The sequence below is a fragment of the Dasypus novemcinctus genome, chromosome X (genome assembly GCF_030445035.2).
Source record: "Dasypus novemcinctus isolate mDasNov1 chromosome X, mDasNov1.1.hap2, whole genome shotgun sequence".
Lineage (NCBI taxonomy): Eukaryota > Metazoa > Chordata > Mammalia > Cingulata > Dasypodidae > Dasypus > Dasypus novemcinctus.
The window spans coordinates 71,438,902-71,455,015 of NC_080704.1; the positions used below are offsets into that span (position 1 = coordinate 71,438,902).

The following is a 16,114-nucleotide window of genomic DNA, read 5'->3' on the forward strand; positions in this document are numbered from 1 at the left end:
TTCATTCAAGGTCATTTTCTAGTTACATCATCAGCTGGTACTTGGTAGTAATCCCTTGGTGACAGGGAGGCTCATATCTGGGAGTCATGTCCCACGCTGGAGGGAAGGCAACACATTTACATGCTGAGTTTGGCTTCAAGCAACATGGAAGCTCTCAGGAGGTAACTCTTAGGCACCCTGCAGCTCTAGGCCTTGTTCTTATTTCAGGTGCACAGGCTCACAATTATAGTCATTAGTATCAAGGGCCCATTGTTGGACCTTCCTTCTTTTTTGGTCTTTGCCGTTGCATTTGGGGGATTGTTACTGTTACTTTAGGGACTGTGATAGAGCTCCCCTGGCTAGGAACTCAGCACTCATTCAGTTGTTGTTTTTAATTGTAACCACTATGAAAATATCCAAACATTTTTATGTACCCTGGATATATGCCCTGTGGAAATCCCTGCCAACCATGTGTCCCCTGTCAATAACATCCCACACCAATATTCCTCCCCTGCCATTTTTGAACCTCTCTGTGGTCCAAAACTTCTTTAAAAGTGAAGCCCAATATATTGCCAGGTTCCATTAATAGTAAAATGGAATATAGTGATGACTTTAAAGGTTAGATATAGAATACATATTAATTTAGAAAAATTAAGGTAAAAATAAATTGGGGTATCAAAAATTTAAAAATGCAAAAGCTTTGTTTTTGATATTTTGCCTTCCATCACTGCAATAAGTGTTGCCCTATATGCAAATTGTCAAGGCAACTACTTCTGTCTTTTCCTCAGTATCTACGTCCTATCTTTTTCTTTTTTTTCCTACTAATAAGCTTATCTTCAGAAAAGTCTTAGATCACAGTAATTCATATATACAATATACAGTACTGCCACATATCCAACATAAAACCTTTTTCCCTTCCATAGCAATAATCTTTTTACATATTCATCCTATGTTTACTGAAACTGATGTACAGATTTTGAGACAATAGCTTTCAAACAAGTAAACATTTGGGTTTACATTGTGGTTTATATTTTAGACTATAAAATTTTCTAAATTTTCAGTTATCTTATGTTTCACGTTATGATTTACATTTTAGCCTATCAGTCCCTATATATTTTTGGTGTAATTTAACATGTCTTATATCCATCCTTGCTTAATCTTGTGGAACACTATTGCCCACACAGTTACATTGGTTCCGTCTATTCAATCCCTTTTTCCCCCTCCCCTTAGAGCCCACAGTGATAGTCAATCGTCATTGCTTGAAGGGCCATGTTCAGAGATACTTGCAACAGAGTTGCGGGCTTGATATGCTCAACTGCCCTAATGTACTGGGAGCCACCATTTCTTTTGAGAGATACTATTTCCTCAATTTGAGAACATCAGTACTCCCCAGGATGTTGGTATATCTTCACTCTCATTATATGGGTCTCTAGCCAATGATATAACACAGTATGGCAAAATGAGCATTCATATACTCCCTAGGAGCCTGTCCTGCATCAGATTATCCCCTTTAAGCACCTTAAATAGGAAAACTTCCTCATTATATTTTTGAAAAAGTTTTCTCAGTATTATACTCAACCAAATACCTGACAATTTCCTATGTTCATAATTTTCCCCACCCTCCCCCCAATTTCTTAATCAATATTACCAACCCTCCCATCCCTAGCCCCCCCCTCAAGCCTGCAAAGCCCCACCCATAGGTAACCCTATTGCCCCATTTCATCCCTTCCTTGTACAAATACTTTCCTCCAGGTTATCATAGATTTCACCCATGTAGGTGTCAGCTTACATCCTTCCTCTACCCCCCATTTTCCTGTAAGCCTATCATACAGTCTCTAGCACTCTGAGGCAGCTTGGTTTACTTATTTCATATCATTGAGTTCATGTAGTATTTGTCCTTCAATGCCTGGGTTGCTTCACTCAACATAAGGTTCTCAAGATTCATCCATGTTATCACGTGTATTTGTAGTGTATTTGTTCTTACAGCCGAGTAGTATTCCATTGTATGTATATACCACATTTTATTTATTCATTCATCTGATGATGGGCAATGGGGTTGATTCCAACTTTTGGCAATAGTGAATAATGCTGCTATGAACATTGGTGTGCATATCTCGGTTTGTGTCCTTGTTTTCAGTTCTACTGGATATATAAGTAGCAGTGGAATTGCTGAGTCATATGGCAAATCTACAGCTAGTTTTTTTCAGAAATCGCCAAACTGTTCTCCAGATTGGCTGGATCCTTCTGCATTCTCACCAGCAGTGAATGAGTGTTCCCATTTCTCCACATCCTCTCCAGCATTTGTAGTCTTCTGTTTTTTTCATAGCTACCAATCTTATGGGAGTAAGATGGTATCTCATTGTAGTTTTGATTTGCATTTCCCTGATAGCTAGAGATTTGGAGCACTTTTTCATGTGCTTTTAGCCATTTGTATTTCTTCTTTGGAGAAGTGTCTGTTTCAATATTTTTCCCATTATTTAAATGGTTGTTTGTCTTTTTATTTTCAAGATATAGGACTTTTTTATATATGCAGGTTATAAGTCTCCTATCAGATATACGATTACCAAATAATTTCTCACAATGCGTAAGCTCTTTTTTCACTTTCCTGATAAATTCCTTTGAGGTGCACAAGGCTTTAATTTTGAGGAAATCCCATTTATCTATTTGTTCTTTTGCTGCCCATGCTTTTGGTATGAAGTTCATGAAGCCATTTCCTATTACAAGTTCTTGTATATGCTTCCCTACACTGCTTTCCAAAGTGTTTATGGTCTTGACTCTTATATTTAGGTCTTTGATCCATCTTGAGTTGATTTTTGTATAAGGTGTGAGATGGTAATTCTCTTTCATTCTTTTACATATGGATATCCAGTTCTCCAGACACCATGTGTTGAAGAGGCCATTCTCTCCCAGTTGAGAGGTTTTGATGGCTTTATGAACTATTATATGACTATATATATGAGGATCTGTATCAGAACTCTCAATTCGGTTCCATTGGTCTGTGTGTCTCTCCGTGTGCCAATACCATTCTCTTTTCATGACTGTAGCTTTGTAGTATGTTTTGAAGTCAGGTAGTGTGATTCCTCCAATTTCATTTTCCTTTTTCAATATGTCTTTGGCTATTCGGGGCCTCTTTCCTTTCCAAATAAATTTCATAGTTATTCTTTCTAGTTCCTTAAAGAAGGCTGTGTTGATTTTTATTGGGATTGCATTGAATGTGTAGATCAGTTTTGGTAGGATAGACATCTTAATAAGATTTAGTCTTCCTATCCATGAACAAGGAATATTCTTCCATTTATTTAGGTCTTCTTTGATTTCCTTGAACAGTCTTGTGTAGTTCTCTGTGTATAAGTTTTTTACATCTTTAGTTAAATTCATTCCTAGATATTTGATTTTTTTATTGACTATTGTAAATGGTATTTGTTTCTTGATTTCCTCCTGATCTTGCTCATTACTGGTGTACAGAAATGCTACTGATTTTTGCTCATTGATCTTATAACCTGTGACTTTACTAAACTCATTTATGACTTCTAAAAACTTTGTTGTAGACCTCTCAGGGTTTTCTATGTATAGGATCATGTCATCTGCAAATAGTGAAATTTTGGCTTCTTCCTTTCCAATTTGAATGCATTTTGTATCTGGTTCTTGCCTCAGTGTTTGAGCAAGTACTTCTAAGACAATGTTAAATAGGAGGGGTGATAGTGGACATCCTTGTCTTGTTCCTGATCTTAGAGGGAAAGATTTTAGGATTTCACCATTTTAAACGATGTTACCGGTGGGTTTTTCATATATACTCTTTGTCATGTCCAGAAAATTTCCTTGTATTCCAATCTTTTACAATGTTTTTATCAAGAAAGTATGCTGTATTTTGTCAAATGCTTTTTCTGCATCAATAGATATAATCATGTGATTTTTTTCCTTCAATGTGTTTATATGGTGTATTACATTGATTGATTTTCTTATGTTAAACTATCCTTGCATACCCAGAATGAATCACACTTGGTCATAGTGTATAATTCGTTTAATGTGTTGTTGAATATGGTTAGCATGTATTTTGTTGAGGATTTTTGCATCTAGGTTCATTAGAGAAATTGGTCTGCAATTTTCCTTTCTTGTGGTGTCTTTGTTTGGCTTTGTTTCTAGGGTAATGTTGGCATCATAGAATGAGTTAGGTAATGTTCCTTCTGTTTCAATTTTTGGAAACATTTCAGCAAGATTGGCTTTAGTTCTTTCCAGAATGTTTTGTAGAATTCAGTTGTGAAGCCATCTGGCCCCAGGCTCTTCTTAGTTGGGAGTTTTTTAATGACTGATTCTATCTCTTTACTTGTGATTGGTTTGTTGAGATCTTCAATTTCTTCTTTCGTCAATATAGGCTGCTTATGTGTTTCTAGGAATTTGTCCATTTCCTCTGAATTGTCATTTTTGTTGGAATATAGTTTTTCAAAGTATCCTCTTATGATAGTCTTTATTTCTGTGAGGTCAGTGGTGATAATCTCCTTTCTCATTTCTTATTTTGTGTATTTGCATCTTCTCTCTTTTTTCCTTTGGCAGTCTAGCTAAGGCTTTGTCAATTTTATTATTATTCTCAAAGAATTGGCTCTTGGTTTTGTTATCTTTTCAAGTGCTTTCTTATTTTCTATTTCATTTGGTTCTGCTCTTATCTTTGTTATTTCTTTCTCTCTTCTTCCTATGGGGTTACTTTTTTCTTTTTTTAGTAATTCCTCCAAATGTGCAGTTAGTTCTTCAATTTTTGCTCTTTCTTCTTTTTTGATATATGAATTTATGGCTATAAATTTCCTCTCTGTACTGCTTTTGCTGCATCCCATAAATTTTGGTGTTTTGTGTTATTATTTTCATTAGGTTTAAGGTAGTTATTAATTCCTTTTGAGATTTCCTCTTTGACCCACTGTTTTTCTATGAGTGTGCTGTTTAATTTCCATATCTTGGTGTGAAATCTGGGCCTCTGGCCCTTGCAGATTTCCAGCTTCGCTCCACTGTGGTCAGAGATATTATTTTGTATGATTTTGATCTTTCTGAATTCATTGAGCCTTTCTTTGTGGCCTAGCATATGGTCTTTTTTGGAGAAAGATCCATGTGCACTTGAGAAAAATGTATATTGTGCTGTATTCGGGTGTAATGATCTGTATATGTCTATTAGATCCAGGTCCTCTAATATACCGTTCAAAGTTTTTGTTTTTTTTAATTGATTCTCTTTTGAGATGTTCTGTCCAAAGTTGATAGTGGTGTATTAAACTCCACCACTATAATTGTAGAGGCATCTATTCTTTCACATTGTTTTTACAGTGTTTGCCTCATGTATTTGGTGGCGCCCTTGTTAGGAACATAAATATTTATGATTCTTCTTTCTTCTTGAAAGATTATTCCTTTCACTAATATGTAGTATCCATCTTTGTCTCTCACAATTGTTTCACATTTCAAGTCTATTTTATCTGATAGCTACTCCTGCCTTTTTTTGGTTATTGTTTCCTTGTAGATTGTTTTCCAGCCACTCACTTTCAGCCTCCATGAATCCCTGTGTCTAAGATGTGTTTCTTATAGACAGCTTATAGATGGGTCATATTTCCTTATCCAGTCTTCCAGTCTGAATCTTTTGACAGGTGAGTTTAATCCCTTCAAGGAATTATTTATGTTAACCATATTTTGTTTGGACTTGTGTTTGTCATTTTTATTTGTTTGTTTTTCCTTCTCTTTTTGTCTTTTTTGTTGCTCTTACACTGTCTTCCAACTCTACCTCTCCTGTTTTTTTCTTTCTTCCTGCAGAACTCCCTTTAGTATTTCTTGAAGGGGCAGGGTTCTTGTTGGTATACTCTCTTAATTTCTGTTTATCTGTGAATATTTTGAACTCTCCATCATTTTTGAATGCAAGTTTAGCTGGATAGAGTACTCTTGGTTTGAAATTTTTCTCTTTTAGTACCTTGACTATGTCATTCAACTGCCTTCTTGCCTCCATGGTTTCAGATGAGAAATCAGCACTTAATCTTATGGAGCCTCCCTTTTATGTGATGGTTCTCTTTTCTCTTGCTGCTTTTAGAATTTTCTCTTTGTCTTAAGCATTAGATAATTTGACAAGTATATGTCTTGGCATGGGCCTGTTGGGATTTATGGTGTTTGGGGCGCGTTGTGCTTCCTGGCCATGTACATCCATCTCCCTTAGTAGATTTGGGAAGTTTTCAGCCTTTATTTCCTCCAACACCCCTTCTGTCCCCTTTCCCTTCTCTTCTCCTTCTGGGATGCCTATAATATGTATGTTTCTGCATTTTGCATTGTCATTCCGGTCCCTAAGTCCTAGCTCTATTTTTTCTATCTTTTTATTGATCAGTTCTACTATGTGTTTGATTTCAGATATACTGTCTGCCACGTCGCTAATTCTCACCTCTGCCTCTTCTAATCTGCTGCTATTTGCTGTGAGTGTATTTTTGAATTCTTGAACTGTGTTGTTCATCACCATCATATCTGTTGTCTTTTTGCATATGTCCGTAATTTCCTCTCCAAGTGTTTTCTTCATATTATTAATCTCTTCCTTTAGTTCATTAAGTTGGTCTCTAATATATGTTTTTAGATCTTTAATTAATTATTTGTCCGATATTCTGCTCCCCTTCCTGGTTTTTAGTTTGTTCATTGGATTCAACCATGTTTTCCTGATTATTGGTTTGGTTTGTAGTTTTTTGTTGTTGTCTGTTCATCATTTTATCTTGATGCATTTAATCAGTTCCTTAGCTTCTTTGGCTAGTCTTGGGTATTAATTGTTTTTCATGCATAAGTGTTATGTCTTCTTTTTGTCACTTTGTTCTTCTTACTCTATTTTCTTGTTGCTGGCTAAGTTCACCTTGAAGGAAAATATTAGGTCCAGGGAAAGCAAAATGAGTAATAAAAGAAAATGTATAAAGTAGTATTGGTAATAATTGTTAACAGAGCAACAATGTGAGATCTAGGAGAATGGATATTAAACTCATATAATTTGTGTAGAGTTATAGCAGTAATTAGAGTACCTGTAATGAGATAGTTAACTGAATATGGGGAGGAATATAGTATGAATTAAAAGGCCAGTGTTTTCATGAGAGCAGGAAAAAGAAAAGAAAGACAGTAATATCAAGAGTGGATAATACAGAAAACAGAACAAAGGTATTAGAAATAAAAAGTCAGACAATTTGGGGGCCAAAGAAAGGGAGGTAGAATGTAAGAGAAACAGCAGATGATGGAGGATAGAAATTTGTGTGGGAAAGGGGATTGTGTAGGTGGCCAAAATCAATATACACAGAAAAGAGGAAATGGAGGATGAGGAAACATATCAGGTGTGAAGCGCTCCCTGCAGCACGTACTATATAAAGAAAATAAAATTTAAAAATGGAGAAAGAGAGAAAAGAAAAAAAAAGAGAACAGGAAAAGGGAGGCAAAGAAAGGGGGGAAACAAGCAAGAAAAAGAAAAAGAGAAAAAAAACTAAATAAGTGAAAAAGGACCTTGGGGGATAAAACAGGAGAAAAGACCAGGAGACAATGCAATATTAGCAACCAACCCCCCCCCCCCCAAAAAAAAAGAACCAACGTTTCAAGCTAGGAATCCTTTTTGCAGTTAAATAATACGCTTAGGAATATGACCTTCCCCCTTTCTCCTTTCCTCATTTCTCTCTCTCCCAAGGCAGCAGGAAAGCTGCCTGAGAGGTTCGGTAGGAGATTCAAGTAGGTGCTTGTTGAACCAACTCAACACAGAAGACTATGACTCTTTATTTCCAGTGTGAGAGCACCTACACCTCACCAGAAACACCAAATATGTTATTGGAAGCTTGGATAGCACCTCCTACTGTCCCTCCCCCTTAGGTGTGCTAGGAGAGGTCTAATTGATTTTCTGACTCCACCTTCTCCCAGACCAAGTTTCCTTTTCCAGGCCGTTTAGGTAAATTGTGCTTTCTCAGCAGATTTGCCTCTCCTTTCTTCCCAGACTCTCCCCAAGTCAGCTGGTACACTTCTCCAAGTTCAAGGAGAGAGAGAGAGAGAAAGAAAAAAAACAACACAAAACGCTGAGGGCTAGGGTAAACAAGGTCCTCAGTCGGACCTCAGGGTGCAGTGGATTTGGGAATGGGAATTCCGTGATATTGCAGACTCAGAGTGTGTGAGTCTCTGGGCGTGGGCCACCAGGGTTTAGGGGACACAGACCTGGGAACCATGCATTCAGTTAACATGGGGCTGGGAGCACCACAGCACAACAAAACCTTCAGGGATCACTGCGGCTGGGCCGCCAGCCCTCGGAGGAGGGGTCCCGCCCACAACTTCTGACCTCCGTGTCAGAAATCCAAAATTCCAACTCTCGCAAGAATCTCCTCCATCACTGTCTCACCAAATCGACATCCGTACACCTCCCACCCTGCAAGCACCTGAAACAGCCCATTCAGGGTTTGGGAGCACCACAGTGCAACAAAGATTTCAGGGATCGCTGCGGCTGGGTTGCCAGCCCTAGGGGGAGGGGCTCCACTCACAACTTCTGACCTCTGTGTCAGAAACCAAAATTTCATCTCTCACAAGAATCTCCTCCGTCACTATCTCACCAAATTGACATCCAGACACCTCCCACCCTGCAAGCCCCTGAAATAGCCTGCTCAGGGCTTGGGAAAACACCAGCTCAACAAAGCCTTCAGGAATTGCCGCAGCTGGGCCGCCAGCCCCAGGGGGAAGGGTCCTGCCCACAACCTCCGACCTCCATGCAAGAGACCCAAAATTCTACCTCTTACAGGAATCTCCTCTGTCAATGTCCCACCAAATTGATGTCCAGACACCTCCTGCCCTGCAAACACCCGAATCAGTCCAGTCCAGCAGGACTCCAACCCTACTCAGCCGCTTCTTTGCAGGAGAGATTATGAGGTGCACTCACTCAGATTCCATTTTACCCCGCCTCCTCTCTCATATACTTTTAAACACATGCACAACACAAGTGGGATTATACAATCCCTATTGTTTTGTATCTTGCTTGTTTCACTTAGTATGTGGTGGCCATCTTTCCATGCCTACTTGGATTTAAAGTCTGTAAGAGCTTATTAATAAGCAAATTATTAAATGGATGGAGCACTTAAAATCTGCACAAATAAAGAGCTACACTCTTTGTCGAGTAGAAAATAAAGAGGACATTGTAAGGATTTGCCTGCCTGAGTAGGAAGGCTTTCTGTAGAAGGTGGGATTTGAGGACCCTTCACCTGGGATGAAGAATAACTAAAGCTGCCTCCTTTTCCAAGCTCAGTAGGCCACACGTCTAGAGATTGCTATGATTTCATTTGTGCCTAGATGATCTTAGTGGAGAAATTGGTGGTAGGGTAAAACACCTTTGTGTTCTTAGCCCCCTCCTTGTTCTGTAGTTTTGCCAATTTGGAATAGTTTGATTTCATATAGTACCTGACTGAGGACTCTGCTCCCCACATGCCCTCTGGGTGCTGGAGCTCTCTCTAAGGTTAAAGGAAGAAGCTTTGTGAGTGTATATGTGTGTATTATTGGTGGGTGGTAGGTACATGCTTTTGCCAGTCTTCACCAAAGAAGAGCAGTGGCAGAGCCAGTCAGTTTTCAGTGAAGCTGGAATTGAATCTTGCTTTCCCTGCTCCCTCCAACATACACCAGGGACCTTGTCCAAGTGGCAGGAAAGTGGGATTTTATTTTGCACAGTGCTCAGCTGTAGATGAGCCACCCAGTTTTAGAGTTGAGGAAGATAATGGTTTGTGAAATACAAATAAATATACAATATATTTTGAAAAAACTTCCAGCCCAATGGCTGCTTCTGATTTTAGAAGTTTGCTAGCCTGAAGATATTGATCATGTTGAAGGATCCCAGCCAGGTGATGAGAAGCAGAAATACCAGAAATGCCTGCTTTCTTCTGCCCACTCATGTCAGGCCCTGGCCCTGCCCTTTTCTTTATCTTAGTCTCTAGACTTCCACAGTGGGTGGAGCAGAGCCTCTTGCTTGCCCATTCTTTTATCCTAGGGCTTCTGCCACCAGAGGTCGACCCAGGTTGGGCTGGGTCTACAGCCACTTTAGGCATTATAGCCTTCCCCTTCAGACAAACAGGAAGCTGCCTGCAGACACAGTGATTGGAACTTTCCGAATCTTTGTGGGCAAAGGAAGAGCTAGGTCTGAGATCAGAATCGAAAAAGGGAAATGCAATAACATTTTAAATAATTTCTGGGACTACTTGAGAAGGCTTGGGTACAGAGTACCTCCAGGTATTAATTGTAGACCAGGCTTATAGTAAGACCTATGTTTCAACACTTGCTGGCAGTATGACCTTGGGGAAATCCTTTAACCCCTTGAACCTCCTATTCTCCATTGGTGAAATGGGGATTGATAACGCTAGCTTCAGATTTGTTGGGAAACTTGGACAAAATAATATTAGAAAGCCCTCAAATGTTACCTCTGTAGAAAATCAAGCACACAGGATTCAGGTACTCTGAAGTTTAAATCATGTTATTATAGCCTCTGTTGACAAAGGCAGTAGAGTGTATCAGTGAATGAAAGACTGTCATCTTGCCATTGTGAATGGTTATGATCCTTAAAAGGGTAAGCATCAGTTGTCAGTTAAAGTTCACTTCTGTGGAACAGCTCATTAGTACACAATTTGGGACCACTCAAGCATTGCCACATAATTGGCTCTCACCTACCTATAACAAAACTCTCTTCTCCCAGCTGCCTGTGGGCAGCCTGTCCAAAGCCATGTGAGCCCAAGGAATGCAAGCTCCCTTGGCTCTTCTGATAGTCTAAATAAGACCTAATTAGTTAGGTAAATATATCAAAAAAATGCCCAGAGTGAAATTATTAGACTGCTATTGTTGGGTAATCCATAGGGAAAATGGTGAACTTTTCTTTATGGGGCAAGGAAAGTAATTGACTTCTATTTCCTCACTCAATCATGCTCTCACTGATCATCCCTTCAGGCTGTGAACTCAGGTTGGTGTGGTAAATTTATAAGACTTGGATTAGGAAGGAAGCAACCCTTCAAAGCTTGGAGGTAGAGAAGATCATGAATGAGAGTGCCCTGGACTGTTATTTCAGGGAGGGCTTGAGCAGTTCTCCCTTCACCACACTCTATTGAGATTAAGTCTTTGCAGGAAGAGCCAAGATTGAAGAAAATTTTGGAAGAACAATTAGGGGACTCTGAGCAAGCTTCTCTGGAACCTGAGGCTGTTGAGCAGCTCAGAAAAGGGAATTCTAGGATTAGGAAGCTGGGAGAGTTTTAAGTTTAGGAGTTAGATGCCTGCTTTCCAAGTAATTCCCTGTTTAAAACAGCTCTGCCAGATGTGATTTGAAAGGAATCCCTTTATAGTTTGGCTGGTGTTTCCCTGGAATTATTTCCTAGGGTCCGGGTCTGGACCAAACCCAAAAAGCTCCCCCCCCACCCCAATGCCACTATTATTATATCATTTGTCCTTTGATATTCATTAAGTTTAGGAATTATTATTCCAACTTTTTCATATGGGGAAATTGATGCTCAAAGGATTAAGTGACTGCAAAAATTATTCAGCAAATGAATAGGGGAGGCAGAACTCATGTGGGAGACAGAAGACTGGTTCTAGGATATATGCACAGGGTGGAAAGTGGAAAGAGGAAACAAGTATTGTTTCACAAGGGCCCATACTTAAAGCTCCAGTTATTGTTAGGCCAGAGTTACAAGGCTAGATGGGAAGTTTCAGCTTTAAGTGTTTGGCTCTTCCCCCAACCTCTCCTCAGTCTTTTCTCCTAAAAGGTCAGGAGTCAAGAATGAAATTTAGAATTATAGCAATTGGAGATAGCCACTTGTTATGTTTGTGTTCTGCCTGCTCCAGACCTAGCCTAACTCTTGAGTTGCAGCTGCCTTCCTGTGTTACCCTTCTTGCTAGTATCAGACCATTGCCTTCAAGGCTGGTTGGGCTTTCTACTTGGTTGAGCCAATAACTTACTTGGCTTTTCAATACTCCTTGCCACAAAGGAGTTCTTGTAAGCAAATGAAAATTGGGGCCTGGTGGGACCTAGTTTGTACATTGTTTGTACCTTGGCAGGAGCATGAGCATTAATCCAAGTTGTTTGTGAGAAGAACAGGTATTGGAGAATTTTGGAAAGAGCACCCTTCTAGAGTTGAAGAGCTGGGGTTTAGTCTGGGCTCTGCTGCTAGCTTCCCAGGGCAACCTTGGCCAAGCCTTGTTCCTTTCTGTACTATAGTGTCCCATCTATTCCACAAGGGGTTGGTTTGACCAATCTGAGGGCCATCCTTGCTCTAAAACTCTGTGATTTATTCAGAAATGTTATACTCACCCAACAATGTAGGCTAGTATGCCTCACCTTGTGTAGGGGGATGGTGGCACACATCTCAGAAATGGTCTCATTCTGTGGAGAACTGGGTTAGATGAGCAACTCTTCCAGCTCTGAGAAGTTGGGAGTGTTCAGCTGTCTGGATTTTTGGAGGGGAGGTCTTCACAGAAGGGCCTTGGGAATGTTCAGAAGCATAACTGGGCGGGGGGGCAGGCAACAGTGGCAAGAGTCCGTTCAGGCCTGGTGTGAATGAGGAGGGAGGAGGTGCTCTGGAATGGTAGTTCTTAGGGAACCAACCAGAAACAGCCTGATATCATGGAATAGATTGTCTAGTGAAGTCCCTGACCAGGCAGTCCCTGGTCACAAGCAGTTGGTAAGCCCTCAGGAATGTGACACTGTCACATGGGAATGTGTTATTAGAGCAGTCAGAAGCTGTGGAGGCAGGAAGAGCAGCTCCTCCTTGTTCACCATTGCCTCTATGTAGGGTGTGAGTTCCTTAAAATTGGACCATAGGGACTAGAAATGGCAAATGAAAAAACCCTGGTTCATAAAGATGGGTAGGCCTGGTTCTTTAGAGGAAGAAAAAGTCCTAATGTTTGCTTGATGTCAAAGCATATGGGCTTGAATTTACTAGTGCTGGTACATTATTTTTTTTTTCTTGTAGGCTTGAAGCAAAGTTGGGAAGAGGGAAAACTTGAACTCATGACCTTAGTGACCCTAGGGACCAGAGTGAAGCTGGGTGTTAACTGTCAGAGCTGCCTTTCTTATAGTAGGGGGCTGAGTTTTACATGGGTCCAGCTTGGCTCCCTTGCCTTCTGATCCACCTGGGCCAGGGTGTACCTGGGAAAGCCCATCTTGCCTGTGCAATTGGTCTTGGTCAGCTTGTGGAAGTACATGTAGATTCAAGTTTTTTTTTTCAAGTTTCCCTAGGGGATTCTAATGCTGAGCCAGGGTTGATAACTACATTTCTAGTCTAACCCTCTTGGTTACATGTGAGGAAACTAAGGCCAAGAGCGGGCAGAGCTATGCCCATGCCCACACAGCATGGCTACAGCTGAGAGGAGCTGAAACTTTATCTGGGGATCTTTTTATTCCACTCTTGTAGTTGGAGGTAAAAGTGGCCCTGACAGCTCAATCAGGTACCCCTTAAACCTAGTTAGAGGGCCTAGATAAGATGGGAGCTCAGTTCTACCCCCACCCTCACAGAAGTGCTGGAGGAAGGAGTGGGGTGCAAAGTAGCTAACTGGCCCCAAGGGAGGTAAAAACCTCTTTTTAGAGAAGAAGTTCTCTGTCTGGGCATTTGTAGATCAGTGGTGGTGGTGGGAGAAGTATAGGAAAGGATGGGAGGTGAGTAATGCTGTGGGTACCAAGGCATTCAGTTAATGGGAACATTACAGGGAGTTGGTGAGTAACAGCCCAAGGATGCAGTGACTTCACTACTCATTTCTATATGGAAATGCTGGGCTAGGCTTTAGGTCTAAGGCAGTGAGTGCGCTTAGAAACTGTGAATTGCTTTCTATCTGCTTCCTGCTTCAGCAAGATGGCTTTCACACCTGACTAGGGAGTGGGCCCTGCTGCTACTGTACTTTCAGAGTTCACCAAGCTCTTCCATGTGCCTGGTTCCATATGACAGTGTAGTCTTTGATTATTTTCCCATTGTTTCATATATATGTCATCCCAATTAGAGAATAAGCTCCTTCAAAGGAAAGGGAACTTTTTCCAAGTCCTCCAAGGGGCACAAGAAGCTGCATAGTGTTGGAGAACCAGCCAGGAACTTGGATTCTTTTCTTCCCCCAGCCTTAAAGGGAACTTTTTCTTTGGAGAAGAACTAACAGGGAACTTTAGGGTGGATACAGCACACACTGCATCCTGTAAGGTCCAAACATTATGACTTCCCTACTTGATGGGGAACCCTTGAAATAGGGACTTGTCATAATTTCTATACTCCCAGTGCCCAGTACAATGCCCTGCACTTAGCAGGTGCTCAATAGCTGCTGAATTGTTCTGAGGGCATTTCTTCTCTTGCCCTTTCTCTTGAGTCATATTTGACTCCCTAGAAGCCCTCTCTCTCCTGGGGGAATAATCTGGAAGCTGATGGGGAGGAAAGGGTGGCATCTGAGGGTTGGTTTTATGTTGTTACCCCTCATATAAAGCAGCCCACCATTAATAGCAGTAGTTGACTTTTAGGGTACACATGCTTTCACACATAAATGTTTTCTATTTTTTTTCCTTCTATAGGAGGGACAGGTGTTAGGAGCCAGGCCATTGAGTGGGAGGTTACAAGGTGGGAGCTCCTAAATGGTTGTTTCTTCTTATCACTTCCTTGTGAGAAAAAGTGCCACCTGGGATGGTAGTTCAGAGAAAAAAGGCCTGAGTATAGCACTGACTGCTAATGAAGGCCTTTAGCCTTGGAGCTTTTGGCTTGGCATTAGTTTCACTCTTAGCTTCTCCCCCTCACTGAATTTTACTTCTTCATTTTGATTTCCTTTTATTTCCCAAACCATTTCTGAGGGGATATGGAAAGAAGCAAGTCATATTTGTCCCTTTATTTCTTGAGCCCTTAATAGCCTGGCTGGAAGGGGTCCTCTTGCTTCTTTCTTCCTTCTTCCATGTATACCTCTTGTTATCCAAAGCCAAAGGGTTGAGCTAGGGGCCTAGGTACCAGGCATTCCAGGTCTCATCGCCTGGTTTGGGGCTTGCTATTGGGGAATCAGCTTGACCCAGGGCTTTCCTGGTATGTGAGCAAGACTTTGGGGGAATATGGTTGGTGGCTTAAGCTTATTACCTATTTTTTTCCCAAAGCCTTTGCCTAGGAAGGGAGTAGGCTACTATGTATGATTATCTTGTATATAGGCCAGTTATCTTTGGCTAACTTTGAGAAAATATCCTTGCTGCCCATCTACTATGGAAAGTAGAATATAAGGAGAACTGTTAGTCTAGGTTTGAGAACTTGCAGATAGTTAGTAGAATTATCAGTCTGCCAATATTTGGTCTAGTCCAGGAATTGACCAACTGGCCTATAGGACCTGTTTTTGTATGTACTTTAAGAATAGATTTTACATTTTTAAAGAGTTGTTAAAACATACAAACCAAAAAAAATTAAAACCAACAAAGAAAAATATTATGATAGAGATTGTATATGGCCCACAAAGCCTAATAGGATTTACAGAAACAGTTTGCTGACCCCTGGTAGTCCATGCTTTAAGATACCAATTTTTTGTGTGTACCAATTTCTTATATACTCATAACTTCTTTATTGTCACCTCTTTAATTAAGCACAGGGTAGATCTTCAAATTCTGATTTAAATTGTTGGACTGCTTCTAGTCAGCCTTTTCCATGTTGGTTACCAAGTAACCAAACCACTCCAGCTCTTTCTGGTGTATGCTCGGGGTCATCGTCACTTCACAGAGTTAAATCTAATACAGAGTTTGATTTAAAATTGTATCTTTCTTTGTGTGGAAAGGACCTGATAAGAGATGCTTTGCTCCAGCTCAGTGTTCCTATGTAAGTCTTAGCTTTTCATCCCAGATGGCCCCAAATCTGGTAAGTACACAGCTGCTGTTGAAAGTAATTAGGGAGATATGAAAACACAAACACAAAAGGCCAAAGCTGTACTCTATAGGGATTCCAGAATTGGGGCCAGCTTTTCCTGTTCCTTCCCCCACACTCTTGCTTGCTGAGCCTCTGAAAATCAAGCCTGGCTTTTTGAGAAGGCACATCTGTTGTATTCTTGTGTGACCATTCCTGGACAGAGGGAATCTTGGGTACTTATGAAGTAAGACACTGAAACCATTTAAACTTGTGGGGATGGTACTACAGTGTAGCTCTAGTGAGGCTTACTCAGCCAGGGAGGTAAAACA

The 16,114-nt window shown here is 40.6% G+C and overlaps 1 protein-coding gene across 5 annotated transcripts in view; it reads left to right on the top strand.

Annotated features, from left to right (window-relative positions):
• MSN (moesin) overlaps nucleotides 1-16,114 on the top strand; it is a 289,177-nt gene that overhangs the window by 225,856 nt on the left and 47,207 nt on the right. The window contains exon 1 of one of the 5 annotated variants that reach the window (XM_071213169.1): nucleotides 6,309-6,401. The exons of the other annotated variants lie outside the window; for them this stretch is intronic. Within the exon in view, the coding sequence (XP_071069270.1) occupies nucleotides 6,324-6,401 (78 nt within the window). The 5' untranslated portion in view covers nucleotides 6,309-6,323. Of the gene's footprint in view, nucleotides 1-6,308; nucleotides 6,402-16,114 lie in introns of those variants that run through there. 5 annotated transcript variants of the gene reach the window in all.